The 26218-nt window shown below is 38.6% G+C and overlaps 1 protein-coding gene across 1 annotated transcript in view; it reads left to right on the top strand.

Moving 5' to 3' along the window:
• Positions 1-25461, top strand: part of PYROXD2 (pyridine nucleotide-disulphide oxidoreductase domain 2) — a 214253-nt gene extending 188792 nt beyond the window's left edge. The window contains exon 16 of the mRNA XM_053692557.1: positions 24478-25461. Within this exon, the coding sequence (XP_053548532.1) occupies positions 24478-24551 (74 nt within the window). The 3' untranslated portion in view covers positions 24552-25461. The remainder of the gene's footprint in view (positions 1-24477) is intronic.
• Positions 25462-26218: the final 757 nt, after the last annotated feature.

The raw sequence follows: 26218 nt of genomic DNA, 5'->3' as shown, positions 1-26218 counted from the left end.
CATAAATTGACCCTCCTGGATTGTAGGTAAAATTGTTCGAATGGTTTCCATTTTGAACGATGGAACTCTGAGAAATTTGTTTAGGATTTTTAAATCCAGAATTGGTCTGAAAGTTCCCTCTTTTTTGGGAACTACAAACAGATTTGAGTAAAACCCCTGACCTTGTTCCACAGTTGGAACTGGGTGTATCACTCCCATCTTTAACAGGTCTTCTACACAATGTAAGAATGCCTGTCTCTTTATTTGGTTTGAAGATAAGTGAACCATGTGGAACCTTCCCCTTGGGGGTAGTTCCTTGAATTCTAGAAGATAACCCTGAGAAACTATTTCTAGTGCCCAGGGATCCTGAACATCTCCTGCCCAAGCCTGAGCAAAGAGAGAGAGTCTGCCCCCTACTAGATCCGTTCCCGGATCGGGGGCTACCCCTTCATGCTGTTTTGGTAGCAGCAGCAGGCTTCTTGGCCTGTTTACCCTTGTTCCAGCCTTGTATTGGTTTCCAAGCTGGTTTAGTCTGGGAAGCGTTACCCTCTTGTCCAGAGGCTGCAGAGTTGGAAGCCGGTCCGTTCCTGAAATTGCGAAAGGAACGAAAATTAGACTTATTCTTAGCCTTGAAAGGTCTATCTTGTGGGAGGGCATGGCCCTTTCCCCCAGTGATGTCTGAAATAATCTCTTTCAATTCTGGCCCAAAAAAGGGTCTTACCTTTGAAAGGGATATTAAGCAATTTTGTCCTGGAAGATACATCCGCCGACCAAGACTTTAGCCAGAGCGCTCTGCGCGCCACAATTGCAAACGCTGAATTCTTCGCCGCTAACCTCGCTAACTGCAAAGCGGCATCTAAAATAAGGGAATTAGCTAACTTAAGTGCGTGAATTCTGTCCATGACTTCCTCATACGGAGTCTCCCTACCGAGCGACTTTTCCAGTTCCTCGAACCAGAACCACGCCGCTGTAGTGACAGGAATAATGCACGAAATAGGTTGAAGGAGGTAACCTTGCTATACAAAAATCTTTTTAAGCAAAACCTCCAATTTTTTATCCATAGGATCTTTGAAAGCACAATTGTCCTCAATAGGAATGGTTGTGCGCTTGGCTAGTGTAGAAACCGCCCCCTCGACCTTAGGGACTGTTTGCCATAAGTCCTTCCTGGGGTCGACCATAGGGAACAATTTCTTAAATACAGGGAGTGCAGAATTATTAGGCAAGTTGTATTTTTGAGGATTAATTTTATTATTGAACAACAACCATGTTCTCAATGAACCCAAAAAACTCATTAATATCAAAGCTGAATATTTTTGGAAGTAGTTTTTAGTTTGTTTTTAGTTTTAGCTATTTTAGGGGGATATCTGTGTGTGCAGGTGACTATTACTGTGCATAATTATTAGGCAACTTAACAAAAAACAAATATATACCCATTTCAATTATTTATTTTTACCAGTGAAACCAATATAACATCTCAACATTCACAAATATACATTTCTGACATTCAAAAACAAAACAAAAACAAATCAGTGACCAATATAGCCACCTTTCTTTGCAAGGACACTCAAAAGCCTGCCATCCATGGATTTTGTCAGTGTTTTGATCTGTTCACCATCAACATTGCGTGCAGCAGCAACCACAGCCTCCCAGACACTGTTCAGAGAGGTGTACTGTTTTCCCTCCTTGTAAATCTCACATTTGATGATGAACCACAGGTTCTCAATGGGGTTCAGATCAGGTGAACAAGGAGGCCATGTCATTAGATTTTCTTCTTTTATACCCTTTGTTGCCAGCCCCGCTGTGGAGTACTTGGACGCGTGTGATGGAGCATTGTCCTGCATGAAAATCATGTTTTTCTTGAAGGATGCAGACTTCTTCCTGTACCACTGCTTGAAGAAGGTGTCTTCCAGAAACCGGCAGTAGGACTGGGAGTTGAGCTTGACTCCATCCTCAACCCAAAAAGGCCCCACAAGCTCATCTTTGATGATACCAGCCCAAACCAGTACTCCACCTCCACCTTGCTGGCATCTGAGTCGGACTGGAGCTCTCTGCCCTTTACCAATCCAGCCACGGGCCCATCCATCTGGCCCATCAAGACTCACTCTCATTTCATCAGTCCATAAAACCTTAGAAAAATCAGTCTTGAGATATTTCTTGGCCCAGTCTTGACGTTTCAGCTTGTGTGTCTTGTTCAGTGGTGGTCGTCTTTCAGCCTTTCTTACCTTGGCCATGTCTCTGAGTATTGCACACCTTGTGCTTTTGGGCACTCCAGTGATGTTGCAGCTCTGAAATATGGCCAAACTGGTGGCAAGTGGCATCTTGGCAGTTGCACGCTTGACTTTTCTCAGTTCATGGGCAGTTATTTTGCGCCTTGTTTTTTCCACACGCTTCTTGCGACCCTGTTGACTATTTTGAATGAAACGCTTGATTGTTCGATGATCACGCTTCAGAAGCTTTGCAATTTTAAGAGTGCTGCATCCCTCTGCAAGATATCTCACTATTTTTGACTTTTCTGAGCCTGTCAAGTCCTTCTTTTGACCCATTTTGCCAAAGGAAAGGAAGTTGCCTAATAATTATGCACACCTGATATAGGGTGTTGATGTCATTAGACCACACCCCTTCTCATTACAGAGATCCACATCACCTAATATGCTTAATTGGTAGTAGGCTTTCGAGCCTATACAGCTTGGAGTAAGACAACATGCATAAAGAGGATGATGTGGTCAAAATACTCATTTGCCTAATAATTCTGCACTCCCTGTATAGGAGGAGGGACAAAAGGAATGCCTGGCTTCTCCCACTCCTTATTCACTATGTCCGCCACCCGTTGAGGTATCGGAAAAGCATTAGGGTGCACCGGGACCTCAAGGAACTTGTCCATCTTGCACAATTTTTCTGGGATGACCAGATTGTCACCATCATCCAGAGTAGATAGCACCTCCTTAAGTAATGCGCGGAGATGCTCTAATTTAAATTTAAATGTCACAACATCAGGTTCTGCCTGCTGAGAAATTCTTCCTGTATCAGAAATTTCCCCATCTGACAAACCCTCCCTCACTGCCACTTCAGATTGGTGTGAGGGTATGACAGAAAAATTATCATCAGCGCCCTCCTGCTCTACAGTGTTTAAAACAGAGCAATCGTGCTTTCTCTGAAATGCTGGCATTTTGGATAAAATATTAGCTATGGAGTTATCCATTACTGCCGTCAATTGTTGCATAGTAACAAGCATTGGCGCACTAGAAGTACTAGGGGTCGCCTGCGCGGGCATAACTGGTATAGACACAGAAGGAGATGATGTAGAACTATGTCTACTTCCTTCCACTGAGGAATCATCTTGGGCAACCTTACTATTTGTGACAGTACTGTCCTTACTTTGTTTGGACACTATGGAACAATTATCACATATATTTGAAGGGGGAACCACATTGGCTTCCATACATACAGAACATGATCTATCTGAAGGTACAGACATGTTAAACAGGCTTAAACTGATTAATAAAGCACAAAAACCGTTTTAATACAAAACCGTTACTGTCTCTTTAAATGTTAAACAGGGCACACTTTATTACTGAATATGTGAAAAACTATGAAGGAATTATCCAATCTTTACCAAATTTTCACCACAGTGTCTTAATGCATTCAAAGTATTGCACCCCAATTTTCAAGCTGTTAACCCTTAAAATGTGGAAACCGGAGCCGTTTGCAATTTTAACTCCCCTACAGTCCCAGCCACAGCCTTTGTTGCGACTTCACCAATCCCAGGGGGGTATACGATACCAATTGAAGCCTTCTAGAAACGTTTTCAGTGGATACCAGACCCTCACACATGCAGCTGCATGTACTGAACTCAAAAGTAACTGCGCAATAATGGCGTGAAAATTAGGCTCTGCATACTACAGAGAAAGGCCCTTCCTGACTGGGAAGGTGCCTTAACAAGTGCCTGGCGCTAAAAACGTTCAGAGCAGCAAGGAGAATGACTGGGGGGCGGAGCCAGAGGGGGGACTATATGGACAGCTCTTGCTGTGTGCTCTCCTTGCCATTCCCTGTAGGGGAGGAGAATATCCCACAAGTAATGGATGACGCCGTGGACCGGACACACCAATGTTGGAGAAAATAAAAGATGCAGAGCTGCATTATCAAGATGAAATGATCATATGAATGTAGTTACACACTTGATAAAATGTATCAACCTACATTTACAGCTTTTGAGACTTTACTGTGTATGATCGAACCTGCAACCATAAATTTAAGAAGCACCTCAGAAGTGTAGAGATAAATCAAAGTGTTTCAATCACTCTGAATCGAGTGTTGTAGTTGACATTTCATGCTCTCGTGCAATTGGTTGCGCAAGAGCAGGGGGCGAGATTGCACAAGAGGGGGCTCAGTGCAATGATACATTTTACCTTCAAATGCTGCATCGCAAGTGGCAGGTGGGCAGGTTCTCTACTTGAGAATGTATCTGTCTGCAAACTTGATACATTTTTCTAATGCATAGAATGTTCAGTGTTGTAGAGTGCACAGAGTGTTCAGTGTTGTGAGTGCATAGAATGGTCAGTATTGTAGAGTGCATAGAATGGTCAGTATTGTAGAGTGCATAGAATGGTCAGTATTGTAGAGTGCATAGAATGGTCAGTATTGTAGAGTGCATAGAATGGTCAGTATTGTAGAGTGCATAGAATGGTCAGTATTGTAGAGTGCATAGAATGGTCAGTGTTGTAGAGTGCATAGAATGTTCAGTATTGTAGAGTGCACAGAGTGTTTAGTGTTGTAGAGTGCATAGAATGTTCAGTGTTGTAGAGTGCATAGAATGTTCAGTATTGTAGAGTGCATAGAATGGTCAGTATTGTAGAGTGCACAGAGTGTTCAGTGTTGTGAGTGCATAGAATGTTCAGTGTTGTGAGTGCATAGAATGGTCAGTATTGTAGAGTGCATAGAATGGTCAGTATTGTAGAGTGCATAGAATGGTCAGTATTGTAGAGTGCATAGAATGGTCAGTATTGTAGAGTGCATAGAATGGTCAGTGTTGTAGAGTGCATAGAATGGTCAGTGTTGTAGAGTGCATAGAATGGTCAGTATTGTAGAGTGCATAGAATGGTCAGTGTTGTAGAGTGCATAGAATGTTCAGTATTGTAGAGCGCATAGAATGGTCAGTGTTGTAGAGTGCATAGAATGGTCAGTATTGTAGAGTGCATAGAATGGTCAGTATTGTAGAGTGCATAGAATGGTCAGTGTTGTAGAGTGCATAGAATGGTCAGTATTGTAGAGTGCATAGAATGGTCAGTGTTGTAGAGTGCATAGAATGGTCAGTGTTGTAGAGTGCATAGAATGGTCAGTGTTGTAGAGTGCATAGAATGGTCAGTGTTGTAGAGTGCATAGAATGGTCAGTGTTGTAGAGTGCATAGAATGGTCAGTATTGTAGAGTGCATAGAATGGTCAGTGTTGTAGAGTGCATAGAATGTTCAGTATTGTAGAGTGCATAGAATGGTCAGTATTGTAGAGTGCATAGAATGGTCAGTGTTGTAGAGTGCATAGAATGGTCAGTATTGTAGAGTGCATAGAATGGTCAGTATTGTAGAGTGCATAGAATGGTCAGTATTGTAGAGTGCATAGAATGGTCAGTATTGTAGAGTGCATAGAATGGTCAGTGTTGTAGAGTGCATAGAATGGTCAGTATTGTAGAGTGCATAGAATGGTCAGTATTGTAGAGTGCATAGAATGGTCAGTGTTGTAGAGTGCATAGAATGGTCAGTGTTGTAGAGTGCATAGAATGGTCAGTGTTGTAGAGTTTAAGGGACATGAAACCCAAAATTATTTCATTATTTGGATAGAGCCTACAGTTTGAAACAACTTTTTAATGGCTTATATGATCAAATTTGCTTTATTCTCTTGGTATCCTTTGTTGAAGTAGCAGTAATGCACTTCTGGGAGTTAGCTGAACATATCTAGTCAGCCAATGACAAGATACAAATATGTGTAGCCACCAATCACCAGCTTACTGTCAGTGGTGTAGGACATGTACATATTCTTTTTCAACAAAGGATAACAAGAGAATAAAGTAGATTTGAAAACAGAAGTGAGTGTAAAAGTGTCTTAAAATGACATGCTCTATCTGAATCATACAAATTTTGAATTTCCTATCCCTTTCAGTATTGTTTAGTGCATAGAATGTTCAGTAGTGCATTTTGTGCTGACAACAACCAATACTAATGGAGTGTGATGCAAACAAACCGTTGTATTATAGTACATTTTTCATTGGACTAATATACCACGTGTAAAAAAAACACTCTCAAACCCTTTTACAGCTCACCAGGTTTGACATAGTCCTCTTTTTATTTTTGTGCATGAGCCCAAAGCCGAGTACAAAATCTCTGCTCAAGTGAGGATTTTTATTTAGCTCTTTGCTATGTACATTTAAGCAGGGTTGTCTTTCATATTGACTGGACCCTGGGCATTTTCTTGCCCCCCCCCCCCACTTGCAATTTCGCTCTCCACCCCAACATCCCAATAAACAACTAAATCAATTTATTTTATACATTTTTTTAAATGATTAGCCCAACAGTGGAATCTGCAGGGGGGCGGCATTGCACAAGCAGTTCACCATTGCTTGTGCAATGCTGAATGCGGACAGCGTATGCTGTCCGCATTCAGCGATGTCTGTCGGACATGATACACTACAGTGTATCATGTCGGACAGACAATGATAAATTGGTCCCCAGGTATAAAAAGCATTAAAGGGATACTAAACCCAAATTTTCTTTCATGATGCGAATAGAGAATGTAATTTTCAGCAACTTTTTAATTTACTCTTAGTAGCATTTTTTCTTTGTTCTCTTGCTATCTTTATTTGAATGTAAGCTTAGGAGCCTGCCCACTTTTGGTTCAGGACCCTGGAATGCACTTGCTGATTGGTGGCTACATTTAGCCACCAATCAGCAAGCAGTACCCAGGTGCTAAACCTAAAAGATACAAAGAGAACAAATAAAAATTGATAATAGGAGTAAATTAGAAAGTTGCTTAAAATTGCATCTCTATCCGCATCATGATTAGCCCAACAGTGGAATCTGCAGGGGGGCGGCATTGCACAAGCAGTTCACCATTGCTTGTGCAATGCTGAATGCGGACAGCGTATGCTGTCCGCATTCAGCGATGTCTGTCGGACATGATACACTACGGGGCCTAGTTATCAAGCCGTCAACCTCAAATACGCTGGAATTCCGCAGCGTATTTGTGGCGAGGCTGATTCGCCTTAGTTATCAAAGGCTCGAGACCGGCAAAAGTAGAATTTTGTGACGTAAACTTCGATCCGCCGGACTCAGTCCGACACAGATCGATTCTTACGTCACTCCAGATGTTCCGCACACAAGTGCGGCACATTCTCACTACTTTTGCTAGTTATCAAAAAACTAGCAAGTACGCTCGGCACTTTTACGGCCCAGCGTACCTGGTTTTCAAAGCGCCAGCCTGGAGGCGGCGGATCCCATAGGAATCAATGGGAGTCTGACCATAGCGAAAGTACAAGTTCGCTGCTGACAGACATCCCATTGATTCCTATGGGAGCTGTCTACACCTAACACCCTAACATGTACCCCGAGTCTAAACACCGCTAATCTGACCCCCCCTACACCGCCGCAACTAAATAAAGTTATTACCCCCTAAACCGCCGCTCCCGGAGCCCACCGCAACTATAATAAATGTATTAACCCCTAAACCGCCGCTCCCTGAACCCGCCGCAACCTATATTAAATGTATTAACCCCTAAACCGCCGCTCCCTGAACCCGCCGCAACCTATATTAAACCTATTAACCCCTATCCTGCCCCCCCTACACCGTCGCCACCTATAATAAATTTATTAACCCCTATCCTGCCCCCCACTACGCCGCCGCCACTGTAATAAAATTATTAACCCCTAAACCTAAGTCTAACCCTAACCCTAACGCCCCCCTAACTTAAATAATTAATTAAATAAATCTAAATAAATTAACTCTTATTAACTAAATGAATCCTATTTAAAACTAAATAATTACCTTTAAAATAAACCCTAATATAGCTACAATATAATTAATAATTATATTATAGCTATCTTAGGATTTATATTTATTTTACAGGTAACTTTGTATTTATTTTAGCTAGTTAGAATAGTTATTAAATAGTTATTAACTATTTAATAACTACCTAGCTAAAAGAAATACAAAATTACCTGTAAAATAAATCCTAACCTAAGTTACAATTAAACCTAATACTACACTATCATTAAATTAACTAAATAAACTACCTACAAATAACTACAATTAAATACAATTACATAAACTAACTAAAGTACAAAAAATAAAAAAAGCTAAGTTACAAAAAATAAAAAAATAAGTTACAAACACGTTAAAAATATTACAACAATTTTAAGCTACTTACACCTAATCTAAGCCCCCTAATAAAATAACAAACCCCCCAAAATAAGAAAAATCCCTACCCTATTCTAAATTAAATAAATTTCAAAGCTCTTTTACCTTACCAGCCCTTAAAAGGGCCATTTGTGGGGGGCATGCCCCAAAAAGTTCAGCTCTTTTGCCTGTAAAAGAAAAATACAACCCCCCCCAACATTAAAACCCACCACCCACATACCCCTAATCTAACCCAAACCCCCCTTACAAAAACCTAACACTAATCCCCTGAAGATCATCCTACCTTGAGTCGTCTTCACTCAGCCGAGCCACCGATGGAACTGAAGAGGACATCCGGAGCGGAAGAAGTTAATCCTCCAAGCGGCGCTGAAGAAATCTTCCATCCGATGAAGTCATCATCCAGGCGGCGCTGAAGAAGTCTTTGATCCGGCCGATGTCATCTTCCAAGAGGCGCTGAAGATGTCTTCTATCCGGGTGAAGTCATCTTCCAAGCCGGGTCTTGAATCTTCCTTCCGCCGACGCGGAACCACCTTCTTCACCGACGGACTACGACGAATGACGGCTCCTTTAAGGGACGTCATCCAAGATGGCGTCCCCTCAATTCCGATTGGCTGATAGGATTCTATCAGCCAATCGGAATTAAGGTAGGAAAATCTGATTGGCTGATGGAATCAGCCAATCAGATTCAAGTTCAATCCGATTGGCTGATCCAATCAGCCAATCAGATTGAGCTCGCATTCTATTGGCTGATCGGAACAGCCAATAGAATGCGAGCTCAATCTGATTGGCTGATTCCATCAGCCAATCAGATTTTTCCTACCTTAATTCCGATTGGCTGATAGAATCCTATCAGCCAATCGGAATTGAGGGGACGCCATCTTGGATGACGTCCCTTAAAGGAGCCGTCATTCGTCGTAGTCCGTCGGTGAAGAAGGTGGTTCCGCATTGGCGGAAGGAAGATTCAAGACCCGGCTTGGAAGATGACTTCACCCGGATAGAAGACATCTTCAGCGCCTCTTGGAAGATGACATCGGCCGGATCAAAGACTTCTTCAGCGCCGCCTGGATGATGACTTCATCGGATGGAAGATTTCTTCAGTGCCGCTTGGAGGATTAACTTCTTCCGCTCCGGATGTCCTCTTCAGTTCCATCGGTGGCTCGGCTGAGTGAAGACGACTCAAGGTAGGATGATCTTCAGGGGATTAGTGTTAGGTTTTTGTAAGGGGGGTTTGGGTTAGATTAGGGGTATGTGGGTGGTGGGTTTTAATGTTGGGGGGGTTGTATTTTTCTTTTACAGGCAAAAGAGCTGAACTTTTTGGGGCATGCCCCCACAAATGGCCCTTTTAAGGGCTGGTAAGGTAAAAGAGCTTTGAAATTTATTTAATTTAGAATAGGGTAGGGATTTTTCTTATTTTGGGGGGTTTGTTATTTTATTAGGGGGCTTAGATTAGGTGTAAGTAGCTTAAAATTGTTGTAATATTTTTAACGTGTTTGTAACTTATTTTTTTATTTTTTGTAACTTAGCTTTTTTTATTTTTTGTACTTTAGTTAGTTTATGTAATTGTATTTAATTGTAGTTATTTGTAGGTAGTTTATTTAGTTAATTTAATGATAGTGTAGTATTAGGTTTAATTGTAACTTAGGTTAGGATTTATTTTACAGGTAATTTTGTATTTCTTTTAGCTAGGTAGTTATTAAATAGTTAATAACTATTTAATAACTATTCTAACTAGCTAAAATAAATACAAAGCTACCTGTAAAATAAATATAAATCCTAAGATAGCTATAATATAATTATTAATTACATTGTAGCTATCTTAGGGTTTATTTTACAGGTAAGTATTTAGTTTTAAATAGTAATAATTTATTAAAGTATAGTGTAGTGTTAGGTGTAATTGTAACTTAGGTTAGGATTTATTTCACAGGTACATTTCTCTTTATTTTAGCTAGGTAAGCTATTAAATAGTTAATAACTATTTAATAGTTATTGTACATGGTTAAAATAAATTGAAAGTTACCTGTCAAATAAATATAAATCCTAAGATAGCTAGAATATAATTATTATTTATATTGTAGCTATATTAGGGTTTATTTTAAAGGTAAGTATTTAGTTTTAAATAGGATTCATTTAGTTAATAAGAGTTAATTTATTTAGATTTATTTAATTAATATTTAAGTTAGGGGGGCGTTAGGGTTAGACTTAGGTTTAGGGGTTAATAATTTTATTACAGTGGCGGCGGCGTAGTGGGGGGCAGGATAGGGGTTAATAAATTTTTTATAGGTGGCGACGGTGTAGGGGGGGCAGGATAGGGGTTAATAGGTTTAATATAGGTTGCGGCGGGTTCAGGGAGCGGCGGTTTAGGGGTTAAACTATTTATTTAGTTGCGGAGAGGTGAGGGATCAGCAGGATAGGGGTTAATAATTTTATAATAGAGGGCGACGGTGTAGGGGGGGCAGGATAGGGGTTACTAGGTATAATGTAGGTGGCAGCGGTGTCCGGGAGCGGCGGTTTAGGGGTTAATACATTTATAAGAGTTGCGGCAGGGTCTAGGAGCGGCGGTTTAGGGGTTAATACATTTATAAGAGTTGCGGCGGGGTCTAGGAGCGGCGGTTTAGGGGTTAGTAACTTTATTTAGTTGCGGGGGGCTCCGGGGGCGCCGGTATAGGGGGTAGAACAGTGCAGTTTAGTGTGAGTGCTTAGTGACAGGCTAGCAATAAAGCTGGGAAAAAGCCGAAGGGCAGCGAGATCGGATGAGTGATAACTGTCACAGTCCGCTGCTCATCGCCCCGCGGCTTTTTGACAGCTTTATTTGATAACTTAGGCGAACGTATTCAAGGTCCGCGGCGGCGAAGGTAGGCGAGCTTAGGCGGGCGTATTGGGCCGGCGAAGCCAGAAAAGTAGACGGCTTGATAACTACCCCCCTACAGTGTATCATGTCGGACAGACAATGATAAATCGGTCCCCAGGTATAAAAAGCATTAAAGGGATACTAAACCCAAATTTTCTTTCATGATTTTTAATTTACTCTTAGTAGCATTTTTTCTTTGTTCTCTTGCTATCTTTATTTGAATGTAAGCTTAGGAGCCCGCCCACTTTTGGTTCAGGACCCTGGAATGCACTTGCTGATTGGTGGCTACATTTAGCCACCAATCAGCAAGCAGTACCCAGGTGCTAAACCTAAAAGATACAAAGAGAACAAATAAAAATTGATAATAGGAGTAAATTAGAAAGTTGCTTCAAATTGCATCTCTATCCGCATCATGAATGAAAACATTTTTGGGTTTAGTATCCCTTTAAATGTGAAAGTCATACCACCCAACCATGCTGCATCCTGCAAGATTTTCACTGTTTGGAAGGTATGTCCCGCAGTTGTTCGGTGTCCTGGTTTTAAGGGACTGACCGAACCTCTCCCACATATGCAGACGGACCTCTTGGGCACACCCACAGACCTCTTGGACACACCCACAGACCTCTCGGGCACACCCACAGACCTGTCGGGCACACCCACAGACCTCCCAGACATGCCCACAGACCTCCCATACCTTGCCTATCCACACATAACCCCACCCCTCAAAGACACAGTCCTGCCTGCAATTTACCGGTGGGCCTCTGCCCATAATCTGTTAACCTCTCAAATCCCAGTAATCATCCATCTGATTTTGGGTGTTATGGAAAGTGGTATTTTATGTGAGCATAACACTTTACAGATCACTTGTAATATGAGCACAATGAACATGCTAATGTCGCATTCCAATTAAAGTATATTGAGCACACTATATAGAAATTGGATGTCTTATAATGCTATGGTTACACATTTTAAGCAATAACTGATCAAGCGTTAATGTTTATGTGAGACTAAGCAGGCAGTAACACACTACACGTTATCAGTTGTGCTTGACTTACATAGAGAATGGAAAGACTCATGACTGATAAAGCAATTAGTTAAAGGGACATTCCAGCCAAAATTGAAATCCACATGGATGGATGCATTTCAATTTAGTATAGAATAATTTTTGCAATATACATGAATTAGCAAAAAGGGCTTTTAATAAAAGCGGTAGCTGTTTCAAAAGTGTATTTAAATATGCACTGTGCACCAGTATATTAAACACAGCACAGCACAGAGAGACCAAGGTGCTTATACCATCTTGTAATGACGCAGTTTTTTAATCGCTGACATGATACAAGCCCCACTGGTGATCTGAGCAGCTGCAGTATTTAACATGCTGGTGCACTGAGAATATCTAGCATGTGCAGGGAAAAATTCTAACACTAAAACAATGATCACTTTTACTAGAAGCATTTTTGTTTTTTGCAGATATGTTTCTATTCAAAGATGTAATTTGTCTATGTGCATTTAAATTTGGACCGGAACGTCCCTTTAAATAGTACCAAAATAAATACAAAAATAAAAGAATTTAATAATGGAAGATGATTACTTGGATTGGTTAAGGAATCTTTTTTAAATCACAGTAAAAATAATATAGGTATTTAAAGAACTGTTGCTTCAACACCTGTCCAACATAATTCTAGAATGTATGATTACTGAACTGCAACAAGAATGATACTAGAGACCTTGTCCAATGTCCAGGAAATATTCTGCATCTCATTATATAGAGAGTTGTGCTGCTTCAATTAAGGTTGGAAAGAAAGGATTTAGACCCTTATTAAGTTAACTTTGAAGCAGTGCAAAATGTGTGAGCAGCATCAAATGAGATTGAAATGTGCTTATCTTTGCTGTTACACTGAACATATTTTAATGCTTATTATGCAACTGTGTCCATAGCCTCTCCGTGTGAAAAAAAAATTATAATTAGGGAACATAGTAAAGTCGAATTAAAGTCATGTGTAATATTAATAGAAATATGCTGTTTGAATGTTTAAAATCAAGATTATTGTTTTAAGAAAGTATAGCAGAACTATCGGCTAGATTACGAGTTTTGCGGTAAGAGGGGTGTGGTGCTAACTTGCACGTTATTGTCACCGCTCACTTACCTACAGCGCTGGTATTACAGGTTTTCATAAACCCGGAGTTAAAAGGCAAGAAGTGAGCATAGAGCAAAATTGTGCTCCATACCGCACTCCAATACTAGCGCTGGTTGTACGTGCTCGTGCACGATTTCCCCATAGACATCAATGGGGAGAGCCGGCTGAAAAAAAGCCTAACACCTGCATTAAAGCAGCGTAAAGCTCCGTAATGCAGCCCCATTGATTCCTATGGGGAAACTACATTTATGTTTACACCTAACACCCTAACATGAACCCCGAGTCTAAACACCCCTAATCTTACACTTATTAACTCCTAATCTGCCGCTCCCGACATGGCCGGCACCTACATTATACTTATGAACCCCTAATCTGCTGCCCCCAACATCGCCGACACCTACATTATATTTATTAACCCCTAATCTCCCGTCCCCAATGTCGCCGCCACCTACCTACACTTATTAACCCCTAATCTGCTGCCCCCAACGTCGCCGCCACTATACTAAATTTATTAACCCCTAAACCTGTCTAACCCTAACACCCCCTAACTTAAACATAATTAAAAGAAATCTAAATAAAACCTACTATCATTACCTAAATAATTCATATTTAAAACTAAATAATTACCTGTAAAATAAACCCTAAGATAGCTACAATATAACTAATAGTTACGTTGTATCTAGCTTAGGTTTTATTTTTATTTTACAGGCAAGTTTGTATTTATTTTAACTAGGTAGAATAGTTACTAAATAGTTATTAACTATTTACTAACTACCTAGCTAAAATAAATACAAATTTACCTGTAAAATAAAACCTAACCTGTCTGACACTAACACCTAACCTTACACTACAATTAAATCAATTACCTAAATTAAATACAATTACCTAAATTAAATACAAATACCTAAATTGCAAAAAAACCCCCACTAAATTACACAAAATAAAAAACAAATTACAAGATATTTAAACTAATTACACCTAATCTAATAGCCCTATCAAAATAAAAAAGTCCCCACAAAATAAAAAAAACCCTAGCCTAAACTAAACTACCAATAGCCCTTAAAAGGGCCTTTTGCGGGGCATTGCCCCAAAGAAACCAGCTCTTTTACCTGTAAAAAAATACAAACAACCCCCCCAACAGTAAAACCCACCACCCACACAACCCTAATCTAAAACTAAAACCCACCCAATAAACCTTTAAAAAAAACTAACACTAACCCCCGAAGTTCCACTTACAGTTTTGAAGACCGGACATCCATCCTAAACGAAGCCGGGAGAAGTCCTCAACGAAGCGGCAAGAAGTCCTTAACAAATCCATGAGAAGTCTTCATCCAAGCTCGGAGAAGTGGTCCTCCAGACGGGCAGAAGTCTTCATCCAGACGGCATCTTCTATCTTCATCCATCCGGCGAGGAGCGGGTCCATCTTTAAGACATCCGGTGCGGAGCATCCTCTTCTTCCGACGACTACCCGACGAATGAAGGTCCCTTTAAGTGACGTCATCCAAGATGGCGTCCCTTAGATTCCGATTGACTGATAAAATTCTATCAGTCAATCGGAATTAAGGTTGAACTTAAATCCTATTGGTTGATCCAATCAGCCAATAGGATTGAGCTTGCATTCTATTGGCTGATTGGAACAGCCAATAGAATGCAAGCTCAATGCTATTGTCTGATTGGATCAGCCAATAAGATTGTAGTTTAATCCCATTGGCTGATTGCATCAACCAATAGGATTTTTTCAACCTTAATTCCGATTGGCTGATAGAATTCTATCAGCCAATCGGAATCTAAGGGACGCCATCTTGGATGACGTCACTTAAAGGAAACTTCATTCGTCGGGTAGTCGTCGCAAGAAGAGAATGCTCCGCGCCAGATGTCTTGAAGATGGACCCGCTCTTCGCCGGATGGATGAAGATTGAAGAAACCATCTCGATGAAGACTTCTGCCCGTCAGGAGGACCACTTGTCCCAGCTTGGATGAAGACTTCTCCTGGATTCGTTGAGGACTTCCTGCCGCTTTGTTGAGGACTTCTCCTGGCTTCGTGTAGGATGGATGTCTGGTCTTCAAAACTGTAAGTGGATCTTCGGGGGTTAGTGCTAGGTTTTTTTTAAGGGTTTATTGGGTGGGTTTTAGTTTTAGATTAGGGTTTGGGCACCAATAGAGCTAAATGCCCTTTTAAAGGGCAATGCCCATCCAAATGCCCTTTTCAGGACAATGGGGAGCTTAGGTTTTTTTAGTTAGGGTTTTATTTGGGGGGTTGGTTGTGTAGGTTGTGGGTGTGGGCCCTTTTAAGGGCAATTGGTAGTTTAGTTTAGGCTAGGGTTTTTTTTTATTTTGGGGGGGCTTTTTTTATTTTGATAGGGCTATTCGATTAGGTGTAATTAGTTTAAATATCTTGTAATTTGTTTTATATTTTGTGTAAGTTAGTGTTTGTTTGTTTTTGTTATTTAGGTAATTGTATTTAATTTAGGTAATTGATTTAATTGTAGTGTAAGGTTAGGTGTTAGTGTAAGACAGGTTAGGTTTTATTTTACAGGTAAATTTGTATTTATTTTAGCTAGGTAGTTAGTAAATAGTTAATAACTATTTAGTAACTATTCTACCTAGTTAAAATAAATAAAAACTTGCCTGTAAAATAAAAATAAAACCTAAGCTAGATACAATGTAACTATTAATTATATTGTAGCTAGCTTAGGGTTTATTTTACAGGTAAGTATTTAGTTTTAAATATGAATTATTTATGTAATGAAAGTAGGTTTTATTTAGATTTATTTTAATTATATTTAAGTTAGGGGGTGTTTGGTTTAGACTTAGGTTTAGGGGTTAATAACTTTAGTATAGTGGCGGCGACGTTGGGGACGGCAGATTAGGGGTTAATAAATGAAGGTAGGTGGCGGCGATGTTAGGGACGGCAGATTAGGGGTCAATAATATTTAACTAGTGTTTGGGAGGCAGGAGTGCGGCGGTTTAGGGGTTAATATGTTTATTCTAGTGGCGGCGATGTCCGGAGCGGCAGATTAGGGGTTAATAAATTTATTTTAGTGTTTGCGATGCGGGAGGGCCTCGGTTTAGGGGTTAATAGGTAGTTTATGGGAGTTAGTGTACTTTTTAGCACTTTAGTTATGAGTTTTATGCTACAGCTCTGTAGTGTAAAACTCATAACTACTGACTTTAGAATGCGTTACGAACCTTGCGGGATAGGCTGTACCGCTCACTTTTTGGCCTAAAAAAAAAAGTTTGCAATACCGGCGCTATGGAAGTCCCATTGAAAAAAGACTTTACGAAAATTGCGTAAATTAATTTGCGGTACGGCCAAAAAAGTGTGCAGGACAGCTGTACCTACAAGACCCGTAATAGCAGCGGTAGTGAAAAAGCAGCGTTATGAGCCTTAACGCTGCTTTTTTACTCATACCGCAAAACTCGTAATCTATCCATATATTATTAATACTGTTTTATTTAGTAATGTTTAGGAAAGTAATTGTACTGGGTTATACACTGAAAAACACAAAGAAAAAGGTATGATTCAAACTATTAAATACTATACAGATATGGACTGTCTTCAAGGAATTCTCATATAAAAGGCTCTATCCCTGCAAGATGCAGCCTTAGTAAGTAATGAAGTTCGGTGGAGAAGGAAATTTGCAAGAGAAAGTGAAGTAAGCAGGGGGCGCACTTTCAAATTTAAAGGGACAGTCTACTCAACAATTGTTATTGTTTAAAAAGATAGATAACCCCTTTATTTCCCATTCCCCAGTTTTGCATAACCAACACTGTTATATTAATATACTTTTTACCTCTGTGATTACCTTGTATTTAAGCCTCTGCAGACTGCCCCCTTATTTCAGTTCTTTTGACATACTTGCATTTTAGCCAATTAGTGCCCTCTCATAAGTAACCCCATGGGCATGAGCACAATGTTATCTATATGGCACACATGAATTAACACCCTCTAACTGTGAAAAACTGTCAATTGCATTTAGATAAGAGGCGTCCTCCAAAGTCTTAGAAATTAGCTTTCAACAAAGAATACCAAGAGAACAAAGAAGCACTTTTCCTGAAAAAAAAGTGAATTGGAAAGTTGTTTCAAATTGCATGCCCTATCTGAATCATGAGTTTCATTTTAATTAGTCTGTCCCTTTAAATACTGCAGCTAATGCAAACCAGATGATCCTGTTTTTAAAGTATATTATTTTACAATCCTCTGTGTTTTTGTATGCACGTGTTTTATGGTAATAAGTGTTTTGTGTATTTTGACACCTTTTAATTTGCAAGATAAAACAGTTATATCTGCAGGGAGAAATGTTTAGAGAATAGACAAAGAGCTGGCAGAAAAATGTCAGTTACGCAAAGTAAACCGCTACATTATTAACCCCTAAACTGCCACCCCCCCCCCACTGTAAAGTAAACCACTACACTATTAACCCCTAAACCACCACCCCCCCCCACTGCAAAGTAAACCACTTACATCTAAGCCCCTAACCTAACACCCCCTTAAATTACCCCAAGACTAACCTTACCTTTTAAAATAAAAACTAACATTACATTACAAAAAATAAAAAAACCTACCATCAAATTTAAATCAGCCAATAGAAAAAACGTTCATTCTATAGGCTGATTTGAATTTGAAAATTAACATCAGCCAATAGGAAAACAAGGGTATCCCTATGTAAAAGGGGTAACTTGCATTCAAAATTCAGTGTGCGACTGGTGACGTCATAAAGAGGATCGTTGTGGAAGATCAGAAGATGGATGAAGACCGCAGCCACCGTGATGAAGATAAGATGGAGCGCTGCCGGAATGAAGATAGACCACCGCCACGATGAAGATAAGAAGACAAGCTACAGTGCTTACCATAATATGCTCTCCAGAGCATGGAGAGCACGTTAGGGTAAATATTAAGCCCTTAAAAAAAATAAAGGAAATGAATGAACACTGACGATTTTTTTTTTATAATTTTCATTGGTTTATTCATTTGGATTTTCACGATGAATGTGCATTTGTACGAAAATGAATGCACAGCTTTAAATTTAACAAAATAATTTTTAACAGTCCTTTTATTTCGTTATTTAATTTATACAATTCATATTTTTTTGTGAGCCCTATTGTAATGTATGCATTTCTTTCACATACATAAATGCACAGAAAGCCCCTTTGTAAGGCACAGTGTTCTCAAGATTAAAACTGCCTTTAGAGAATTCCACCAGCGGCTTTATAGTACTGGCAAGATTTCTTAATTAAACTCATAAGACATTTAGATCATTGGGCCGCAGGCAATTAATTCACAAATAAGACTCTTGGTTCCAATACAAATAGCAAACTTTGAATACTGAAAAGCAAAAACAAAAAGGACAGTAATAGAAAACCTGTTTAAAATCTTTCAATTTTACTGTTGTGTTCATTTAAAAATACATATTATTGGGTTCAAAGTTCTGTATTCCTGCAGTGTCTCTTCAATTCATGGTGTCTCTGTCACTTATTTGTCCACAAAAATTTGAACAGAAATATCCTCCTTAATGTTTCCTTACACTACTCTGAGAAATGAGTACACACATTTTGCTATACATCTTTCGGGGGGATAATATAATCTCCACAGGGTCGGCTCCAGAACGAATGAAATGGGGGGGCATTTTTTTTTCACGAGGGGGCACACATTTAAAAAGCATGTATGAGAGTCAAAATAAGAGCAGACCTACTGTGGCAGTCCAGGGGTTACATTTATCAGATCTCTGGCTGTGCAGGAGTTAGATTTGTTTATATTTCTGGAAGTGCAGCGGTTACATGTGTCATATCTCAAGGAGTACAGGGGTTACATTTATAAGATGTCTGGCAGTGCCGCAGCAGTTAAATTTACCAGATTTATGGCAGTGCAGGGGTTACATTTGTCATATCTCAGGAATGTCTCCCACATATGACACAGCCAGTGGACACTGTTTGCATGTGTAGCTCTACCAATGACCCTACTAATGATCAAATAAGCTTTTACGTGACAATAAGTTTGAGTGCCAAGCAGTACATTACTTGTACAGATTTAATTAATGATATTTACCAGCACACACACAGTATATACAGTATGTATATACACACAAATTTTATATATATATATATATATATATATACACATATATACACACATACACACACAGTATATATATATATATATATATATATATACACACACATACGCACGGTATATATATATATATATATATATATACACAAACAATATATATATATATATATATATATATATATATATATATATATATACAGTGTGTGTATTGTGTTTGTGTGTGTGTATATATATATATATATATATATATATATATATAATATAACAACCTTGGGGACAAATAGATGTATTGAAACATGTAAATAATAAACATAAGGCTATTTCACTCATTGTCCTACAGCTAAATTTGAAGTGTGTGTATTTGAGCACCTATAATCTGACACACATTTTACACTGATCACTGCAGATAAAGCAGGCACAATGCACACTTGTTTTGTGTGAACTGCAGTGGGGAAACCAAGGAATTCCCAATTTGTTTCTTTATCTGTGGCTGCCAGGATATAAAGCACAATAGGGAAGGGATACTACTCCCACACACACATTGGTTATACGGCTGTGTTTTCACAAAATTACTTCTGCCTTCCCTCTCACTGACTGTTAGCTTCTCCCAGCACTTCCTGCAGAGGTCTGATGTCATCATCTCACTTCAGCTCTGTAGTAAGTGGGCTAGCAGGAGGAGGGGCATTGCAAGCCCTAGGTTAACTGTGAGAGCACCAGCAGGGAAATGCAACTTTATTTGTTATCTGGTTGTAAATAGAGGAGAGTAAAGAGATTAGCTGGGCCCTCCAGTGGCAGATCTCCAGGGTCCAGTGGCTGCAAATGGTTGATGCGACATTTGGGACCCTGGACGTTCTGTCACTTTAAAAATGTAAAAAAAATATATATTTTTTTTTAAATCACTTCTTTTGCCCTGGGGGGCCCAGCATTCCATTTGGGGGGGGGGGGGCATTGCCCCCAATGCCCCCCCTTAGAGCCGACCCTTATTCTCCACCCAACTACAAAATAAATCCATATTTGATTTGCAAGTAAAAAGTCTAATAATTACATTAAGTCTTCTTAGAAAGCATCCACCAATAAACTAGTGACCCCATGTACACACCATTTAATAATCCATAATATTAAAACAGAAAAAAAGAAAGTTTAAAGATAATTTAACCACACTAAAACAAAGCTTTGACAAAATGCCTTAGTCAAAAAACTTTTTTTAATATAATGAATACATTTGTTTTAGAAATACATCATATAATATTTTTACGATCCTTTACTTTTCAAATAGAGCTGCAACAACTAATCAATATAATCGATAATAATCGATTATGAAAATAGTTGTCAACGAATCTCATTATCGATTAGTTGGTCTGCGATTAGTTGGTTTGCACACTGCACCAGCTGCTTTACTCTGATGAGCCCCTGCACATGGTATTGTGTTTTATTGTTATGTCCTTAGCCTGACGGACGACTACAAACGTTTACTTTTCTCTTTCTCATGACAGAATACTTTTTTTTTAAGTTTACAACAACTCCTGGCTTATGTGCAAACAGAAATAATAGGAGTCATCCTTTGGATTGTTTATAATAAATCAGGTAATTTTGGACTATGCTTTGCATGATATTGTGCCGAGCTTGTTATTTACACCTAGATTGATGGGAGTTATTTGATTTGATGTGCACTATTATCTGTATAGATAAATGTGTAAGGCTTTGTCCTGTTATTGATATAAAGTTCTTAGCTCTTTTGACTTTTTTCAATTGTTTTTCTTTTCTTTTTTAATAAATTATGATTTGTACCAGTTTCAACCTCTATAAGTATATATCTGTTATTTTAAGAGCGGACTAGATATTTTTTTCCCTTACCTTATAGCTGGTTACATACCATTGCATGTTAGAATGAAATCCGGACTTACATTATTGATAAGACCCTTGCAAAGGAGGAAAACACTTTGCATTGGTGGAGCTAACAAAGATAAATATCCCACCTTGGTGAAATTGGCAAAACCCAACTTAAGCATCTCAGGCACCTTAACACCATCTGAGTGCCTCTGCTGCAGGCAAAATAGCTTGTAAAAAAAGAGAGCCAACCTCAGCCATAGCATGAGGTCATGTTGACATTTTTGCATTTCAATGCAAAGTTTCTAAAAAGAGTGAATAGCAGAATGTAATAAACAGTATAATTCTACCTTTTTCTAGTTCTACCTCTTTTAAAAAAGTTTGTGGTTTTGTTTTGCTTAATTATAAAAATGTGTTCTGCTGCTTAAAAATTGGACAAACAGTTGTGTTAATGTAAAGTTTTAGTGCAAAGTTCTATATTTGTAACTCAGTATGTGGATTTCTTTGGACATTGGAAAGTGATTTCATTTTCAAATGCTGTAAATCGAACATTTTGCCACTTGCCAGTTTGATGCTGACAGAGAGAGAGGAGGAGGAGGTGTTTTTTTTTTTATATCAGTGTTGCAGTTGACAATAAGCTGTTTCATAAACTTACTACGCTTAGAGGAGTGTGCACCCCTGTACCCCATCTTATGTTTTTATTTAGTTCTATATATATAACTATACCTGTGTGTGGGTGTATATATATATATATATATATATATATATATATATATATATATATATAAAAAAAAAATTGAAGAACATTGGAATGTAAACTATGCGTAACTCGCTGTGTGTTGTGCACTGTAGGTCTAACGCAGTGTCGTTGTTAATTATCTTAAGCTGCGTTACATAAATATTAAATATAAAATATTGAAAATATATTAATTATTATAGTTAATGTAAAATCTACATATATATCCTATTGATTTTTTTAGAATATTTAACTACATCTATAATAATTATTTACATTAATTATTATTCTTTTTCAATATTTTATATCTAATAAATACATTATGCACTTTTAATATAACTCATGTCGGGTTAGCACACATGAAGAATTAGGGGCTGATTAACCAATGTCTGGCGGACATAATACGCATTTAACATTGCACAAGCAGTTCTGGTAAACTGCTTGTAAAATGCCGCCCCCTGCAGATTCGAGGCCAATTGGCCACTAGCGGATGATGTCAATCAACCCCATCATATAGGATCAGGCAGATTGATGTCCGCAGCCTCAGAGGCAGCGGACCAGTTAAGGAGCAGCGGTCTTAAGACCGCTTCTTCATAACTGCTGTTTCCGGCGAGCCTGAAGGATCAAGCGGAAACATGGGCATCAGGAGCCATTCGGCCCTTGATAAATCAGCCCCTCAGTGTATTCCTGTCGGACTTATGTGTGCAAAACTTACATAACTTGTAATATCCTCCAAAAGCTACGGTCTTGTTCGATGCAGACAAAATGTTCTACCTGCTAGAATGTGCTCTAACACGTAACATCGGAATGGAATACAAAAGGATAGCATCACAGCATGTTATTCAGTGTTCAGATAGTAGATAAGTGCATTAAAAGGTTTTGTGAACCCCTGAATGCAGACGAAGGTGGCCCCCTTGTGATGCTCGGTTATTTTCATTGCTAAATTCATTCTTGCGCAACAGCAACACGCTAAAAGCTGTGCAAATCCTGGTTTTAGCGTGTTGCGGTTGCACAAGAATTAAACTTTTGAATGCACATCTCTATTATACAGACAGACAGACAGATATATAAATAGATAGGAGAAATATTTCTCTTGTACCTAAAACTTTTGTGTCTGGCTTCTAAATAATATATCTGGCTTTTACATTTCATATGAATTTGTTAGCATTTGGTTTATAACTGACTTCTTGACAAAGCTGGGAGGTGAAACGTAGGTCGGAGTTTTCACAATACTGTGTTACAAGGAGGAGGGGTGAACTCTTTACAAGACGGACTGAATAGCTACAACAAACACACAGCTGCTGCACAGTTTGGGAAGTATATGTTCAATGTTTTTGTTTGGCTTCAGTTTTATGTGTTCCAGAGCATTTTGACCCCTGAGTGACTTTTACATTTTTCACATTTGTGAGTTTTAATAAAAGCGGAACCCCCTGTATCTGAGCATTTTCTGATCATTGAGCGCATATCTTATAGCTATTGAAGTTCTCTATTGAATACCAATGGTTTTACACCACATTGCTACACATTGCTACAATGTTACATTATGGGATTGTTTCTTTCTTCGCTTTCTACACTCACCGACATTGCTCAGACACGCCCCTTTTTTAACATTCCAACAGTCCTGATAGTCTGTTGGGGCCTTAGTCTGAACTTCAAATAAATATTAGATTTGTTTCTAAAATGTTATTTAATATAAGTTTCTTAGTTATGCAAAACCGGAAAATTAGTAATAAAGGGATTATCTATCTTTTTCTATCAATAACATTTTTAAAGTAGACTCTTCCTTTAACTACAGGTTCTGTTAAAGAAAGCAAAAAAAAAGTATTCTTTTTCAGTATCACATCTATGGTCATGACACTAAAATTGAGCTCATTTGTCACTAATAGTTTATTGGATTTTTTTTTTCTGCATAACCAACCGGTATCTAAACCAGCTAGGTTAAATTTCTTAAATGAATAAAAACACTAAAAACTTCCCTTTTGTTATTCAGACAGTGGGGTAGATTTACCAAGCAGTGGATGCTGCTATCTACCCACTGCTGTTTCTTAACTCGTCTGCCACCTCTGAAGCGGCAGACAGCAATCAGCCCGATTGGATATGATCTGGTTGATTGACACCCCCTGCTAGCCAACGATAGGCCGCAAATGTGCAGGGGGCGGCACTGCACAAGCATTCCACTAGAAATTAGCATATGAACCTCCTAGGTTTAGCTTTCAACTAAGAATACCAAGAGAACAAATCAAAATTGGTGATAGATGTAAATTTGAAAATTGTTTAAAATTACATGCCCTATCTGAATAATGAAAGTTTGTTTTGGACTTGACTGTCCCTTTAAATTAAATTTCGTTTTGCTTGGCTAGTGTAATTCTGCTGCACACACGGAGAACCATCAATAAATCATTAACTACAAAACTATATTATAATACAGTTTTTTTATTTAAAATTGCTTATATTTCTTTTTTTTTTTGTTTCTTTTTAGGTGGAGGGGTTATGGGAGCACCAGGACGTAACGCCGCTTTTACCGCACTGCAGGATCTTAAGCATATTGTTTAAGTATAACTATGTTTCAGTTACTGGAAAACATTCTGCACAGCTGTACGAAGAAAAGGGCTTCCATGATAAGTTAAACATTTTCACAACTTTTCGTGTGAAAATCGGATCAATCACAATGAAACACCATTTTCATATTGGAAAAATATTTGATTGGATATGATATATGGTGCATCTAAAGCGTCGACTTTGGTGACAACAATCTATCCATCCAATCACAAGTTATCAACAACAAAATAGATAGGTTGAATGCAACAGCTAGGTGCTTGATAAGTGCTCAACACCCACAGATTGACCAACAACAAAAACTGGCTACTGATCTGAACATCTCTGGACCCGAAAAACAAGATAGAGCTGCCAAGGCTTTGGCTCTTTTTGATGAAGATTGAGTTGCTCCAAATAAAATACAGAATGTCATCATCATCATTATAATTATCAATTACATGTATAAAACACAAAAAACATATCTACTATATATCTATATGAAAAATCAATACAGATATAAATACCTATATATACACCTATAAGTAAATTACATTTAAAAATAATATATATTCAAAAAGAACACTACTCTATCCAATTGCAACACACATAGGGGTAGATTTATCATATGTCATAGTGAATCATGTCCGCATTTGTCATTGCACAAGCATTTCTGGTTTACTCAAAAAGATTGTGATATTTTTGAGAGTCAAAAGAGAATTTTCAGAAAGATTGGGATCACCCCCCCCAAAAAAGCGAAATACAGTATAATGTTGGAATGAATATTATAACCTGAGGTTTTTATTCCTGTGTTATTTCATTTATTGCGTCTGGATGTTACTATTTTATGGACACAATTAAATTTAAAAATAAAGGATTTGTAAGAATTTATATAGGAAAATATACTTTGATAAAAGTTGCACATATGAAACTCTTTGCTGTTGGTGTGTTATTTTTATCATGTGCTTGCCCTGGGTTCTTAAAAATGCATTTTTTAAGCTAGGTTTTCTTCAAAATGTTTTAAAGTACCTAAACCAGCTACATACTAGACAGTGATTGCTTAGAGCAGTGGACAAGCTCATTTTACATCTAGCCCTAGTTGGCTACAATAAAGGGTGTCAAGATTAACATATAAAATTAGTTATAAACACCGCAATACTTTTGAGTGAGTAAAAGTGTGTACATGCTGTTTAAGAAGAGGGAGTTAATGGGTTAGATACACTAATGGGTTCTCCAGTCTCTCCAGTTATTATATACAGTCTTCCAGTATGAATAGTGAATGGACTCCATGGGGTCTATTTATCAAGCTCTGAACGGAACTTGATGACCCTTCAGGCTCGCCAGAAACACAAGTTATGAAGCAGTGGTCTAAAGACCGCTGCTCCATAACCTGTCCGCCTGCTCTGAGGAGTTCTCAGAAGGAGAATCAGTTGAGAAACTTTTTGAAATTAATAAATGGTTATTATGTAAATCAAATATAGTCTGCCCACCTGCGCAGCTCTGTAGCCCCTGTCTAAAGTCTGTACTGCAATCTCATTCTGCTGCCCCATGCCTTAAAAATTATTTTTCATCCCCTGGGCCTCCTATTCTGCCTCAGATGGCAGGCCCTAGTGATTTAGATGTTCCTGTAGGCCCATCATACTCTCCTCCACTGCTGCAAGCTGTAAATCCTAATATGCAGGATGGTA

Source organism: Bombina bombina, chromosome 9 (assembly GCF_027579735.1).
Source record: "Bombina bombina isolate aBomBom1 chromosome 9, aBomBom1.pri, whole genome shotgun sequence".
Classification (NCBI taxonomy): domain Eukaryota; kingdom Metazoa; phylum Chordata; class Amphibia; order Anura; family Bombinatoridae; genus Bombina; species Bombina bombina.
Note: the sequence above shows the minus strand (reverse complement) of the source record. Positions and strands in the feature narration are given on the sequence as shown.